At 42.1% G+C, this 3800-nt stretch overlaps 1 protein-coding gene across 3 annotated transcripts in view; it reads left to right on the plus strand.

Annotated features, from left to right (window-relative positions):
- Positions 1-3800, plus strand: part of ASH1L (ASH1 like histone lysine methyltransferase) — a 202012-nt gene that overhangs the window by 159425 nt on the left and 38787 nt on the right. For all 3 annotated transcript variants that reach the window (XR_002481715.1, XM_008053776.1, XM_008053777.1), the window contains 2 exons: positions 2525-2731; positions 2858-3004. Coding sequence is in view for 2 of the 3 variants with exons in the window: in XM_008053776.1 (XP_008051967.1) it covers positions 2525-2731; positions 2858-3004 (354 nt within the window). In the remaining variant the exon portion in view is untranslated. The remainder of the gene's footprint in view (positions 1-2524; positions 2732-2857; positions 3005-3800) is intronic.

A 3800-nucleotide genomic window follows, 5' to 3' on the forward strand; every position in this document is an offset into this window, starting at 1 on the left:
TTTAATTGTGAATTGGACTTGCACTCTGTCCCCCAGGCTAGAGTGCAGTGGCACGCTCACAACCACTACAGCCTCTACCTGCTGGGCTTATGTGGTTCTTCTGCCTCAGCCTTCCAAGTAGCTGGAACTACAGGTGCATGCCACCACGCCTGGCTAATTTTTTGATTTATTGTAGAGACAGAGTCTCGCCATGTTGCCTGGGGGCTGGTCTTGAACCCCTGGGCTCAGTCAGGCATTTCTCTTGCCTCTGCCTCCAAAGTGCTGAGATTACGGTCGTGAGCCACCACACGCAGATTTTTATTTCTTTACTCATATAAACTCCACCTAGCTGGGTACAGTGGCACATACCTGTAGTACCATCTACTCAGAAGGCTGAAGCAGAAGAATCTCTTGAGTCCAGGAATTCAAGGCTGTTGGGCACTATTATGCCTGTAAATAACCACTGTGCTCCAGCCTGGGGAACTTAGTGAGACCTTTATCTCTTTTGAAAGAAAGAAAGGGAGGGAGGGAGGAATAATGTCACCTCTATACATAGGGAATATAAACATCTGACCTCTAGTCTCATTCACACTAGCATATTTCCTTTTTTTTTCTTTTTTTTGAGTTGGAGTTTCACTCTGTCACCTAGGCTGGAGGGCAGTGGCACGCTCAGGGCCACCACAGCCTCAACCTGCTGGGCTCAGGCAATTCTTCACTTCAGGCTTCCAAGTATCTGAAACTACAGGCACAAGCCACTGAACCCAGCTAATTTTTCTTGATTTATTGTAGAGATGAGGTCTCGCCAAGTTGCCCAGGCTGGTCTCGAACCCATGAGCTCAGGCAATCCTCTTACCTCAGCCTCCCAAAGTGCTAGGATTATAGGCATGAACCACCGCACCTGGCCTACACTAATACATTTCCTAATGACGTATTTCTTTCTTTCTTTCTTTTTTAAGTTAGAGTCTCACACTGTCACCCAGGCTGAAATGCAGTGGCACACTCAAAGCCACCCCAGCATTGACCTGCTGGGTTCCGGCGATCCTTCCGTCTTAGCTTTCCAAGTAGCTGGAACTACAGACACACACTACATTCCTGGCTAATTTTGTATTTATTGTAAGAGATGAATTTTTTTTGTTTTGTTTTGTTTTTTTGAGTAGGAGTCTCTCTGTCGTCGAGGCTGGAGTGCAGTGACTAGCTCACGGCCACCACAGCCTCGACCTACTGGGCTCAGGTGATCCACCTCAGTCTTCCAAGTAGCTGGAACTACAGGCACACGCCACCATGCCTGGTTAATTTTTTGGGGGGATGAGGTCTTGCCAAGTTGTCTAGGCTGGTCTTGAACCCCACAGGCTTAGGCAGTCTTCTCACCTCAGCGTCACAAAGTGCTGAGATTATAGGCGTGAGCCATCATGCCTGACCTGAGAGATTTAAATTTTTAAAAATGTCTTCCAGGGAGTAATCCGAAGAGACTGAAAATTTGTGGTTTCTAGAGTTGAAGGCATTGGAACATATTCCATATGCTTGGGTAAATCACCAGAAACAAGTCCAAAAATTATATAAAACTACAACATGTTTATATTAATTGCATCTGGAAAACAAAACAGCAAACTTATCAAAACCTGAAACTAGATGCTACAAATTAAGATATGAAGTCTTTCAGGCAATCCCCTCAGGTCCCCTCCCTCTGTCCTCTCAATTAATCCTACTTTCTCAAATAAATAAATAAACAAACATAAAGTATTTGATTTAGCAATATAAATACCATTATTTTTAGCCAGATAATACCCTTGAAAAATTAGAGAATATTTTCCCCCTCTAAAAACAGATGTAGGCTGTTTTTATGATGAGAGTTCTGTCCCTCACATGGCAAGATTTAAGATGAAATAGTCATTAAGGGGCCAGGCCTCATCTCTACAGTAAATCAAGATTTAAAAAAATAACTGGGCGTGACAGCACATGCCTGCAATTCCAGCTACTTGGAAAACTGAGGCAGAAGGATGACCTGAGCCCAGTAGGTCAAGGCTGCAGTGACCGTGGGCGTGTCACTACACTCTAGCCTGGGCAGCAAAGTGAGACTCAGACTCAAAAAAGGGGGGAGGGCAACCCTTTCGTCCCCTCCCACTGTGGGAGCTTTTCTGTCCTCTCGATAAATTCTGCTTTCTCAAAAAAGAAAAAAAAAGGTAAAAGTGGTAAATTTTCTGTATTTTACTACAAATTATTTTTTAAAGTCTAAAACAAGTACAGTACAATTATCAAATTGATTCTTCTATGGGTCACAGTTCATTTATTCCTGGCACAGATAAATATAATGTTTGCCCAGAATACTGAGTGATCATTGGTAAGAAGCATTAAGTGTTTGCAGTCTACTTGGAAATTCTGTGTATTCTTAGTTTTTATCATATATTATTTTAATCTTAGTGATTTGGCTGCATTTATTAAAATGAAATTCATTTCATATATTTATCCTTAAAATTTTTATAAAATAAAAAATGCATTAAGGAATGTGTTATGTAAATTGATGTACAATTATTCCTTTTCATTCTAGAATGATCTTTGCTGAGTGTTCCCCCAACACCTGTCCCTGTGGTGAGCAGTGCTGTAACCAGAGAATACAGAGGCATGAATGGGTGCAATGTCTAGAACGTTTTCGAGCTGAGGAAAAAGGTTGGGGAATCAGAACCAAAGAGCCCCTAAAAGCAGGGCAGTTCATCATTGAATACCTAGGGGAGGTTGTCAGCGAACAGGAGTTCAGGTACAGTGGTAAATAACGATACTCTAATAAAATGCAAAGGTATAAGATTAGAATGGGAAAGGAAAGATTTGAAATTTACTTTCAGCTTAATCTTAATTGGCTTTCAATCATTTCTCTCCTCTTTAGGAACAGGATGATTGAGCAGTATCATAATCACAGTGACCACTACTGCCTGAACCTGGATAGTGGGATGGTGATTGACAGTTACCGCATGGGAAATGAGGCTCGATTTATCAACCACAGCTGTGACCCAAATTGTGAAATGCAAAAATGGTAAGGAAACAAGAGAAAGTGAAGCCCAGAATCCAGTAGAAGAAAAGACATTGAGGACAGCCAGAGATTGATCTTTCCATAATGTCAATCAGCTTACACAAAGTAGCTCAGGCAATTCCCCATTATGCCAGATCCTGCAGGCAGACTAAGCTCCTACTGTTTCTTCATTTCATCCTACTTCCAGAAAATTATAATAATGATGATGATGATGATGATGATGATGATGATGATGATGACACCCAGGTGTGGTGATGCAAAAGGCACTTATAGTCCCAGCTAGTTTGTAGGCTGAGTCAGGAAGATTGCTTGGGCCCAGGAGCTCAAGACCTTGTTGTCCAAAAAAAAAATTAGAAACAAAAGTCATGATGATGATAATAACTAATATTTATTGATTGTTTACTATGTGTTAGACACTGTATTACATGAATCATATCAGTTCATTTAGCCATTCTATATTGCATACTTAATATTTTCCTGGCCAGGCGTGGTGGCTCATGCATGGAATCCCAGCACTTTAGGAGGAGGAGGTGAGAGGATTGCCTGAGCCCATGGGTTCAAGACCAATCTGGGCAACTTGGTGAGACCTCATCTCTACAATAAATCAAAAAATTAGCCCGGCATGGTGGCATGTTCCTATAGTTCCAGCTGCTTGGCTGAGGCGGAAGGATCACCTGAGCCCAGCAGGTCGAGGCTGCAGTGACCGTGAGTGTGCCACTGCACTCCAACCTGGGCAAAGAGTGACACTCTACTAATAAAAAACAAAGCAAAAAAATATTTCCCACTTGATTTCTCACAA

This window comes from Carlito syrichta, unplaced genomic scaffold, assembly GCF_000164805.1.
Source record: "Carlito syrichta isolate Samal-C Ts95f unplaced genomic scaffold, Tarsius_syrichta-2.0.1 Scaffold288448, whole genome shotgun sequence".
In the NCBI taxonomy this organism is placed as follows: Eukaryota; Metazoa; Chordata; class Mammalia; order Primates; family Tarsiidae; genus Carlito; species Carlito syrichta.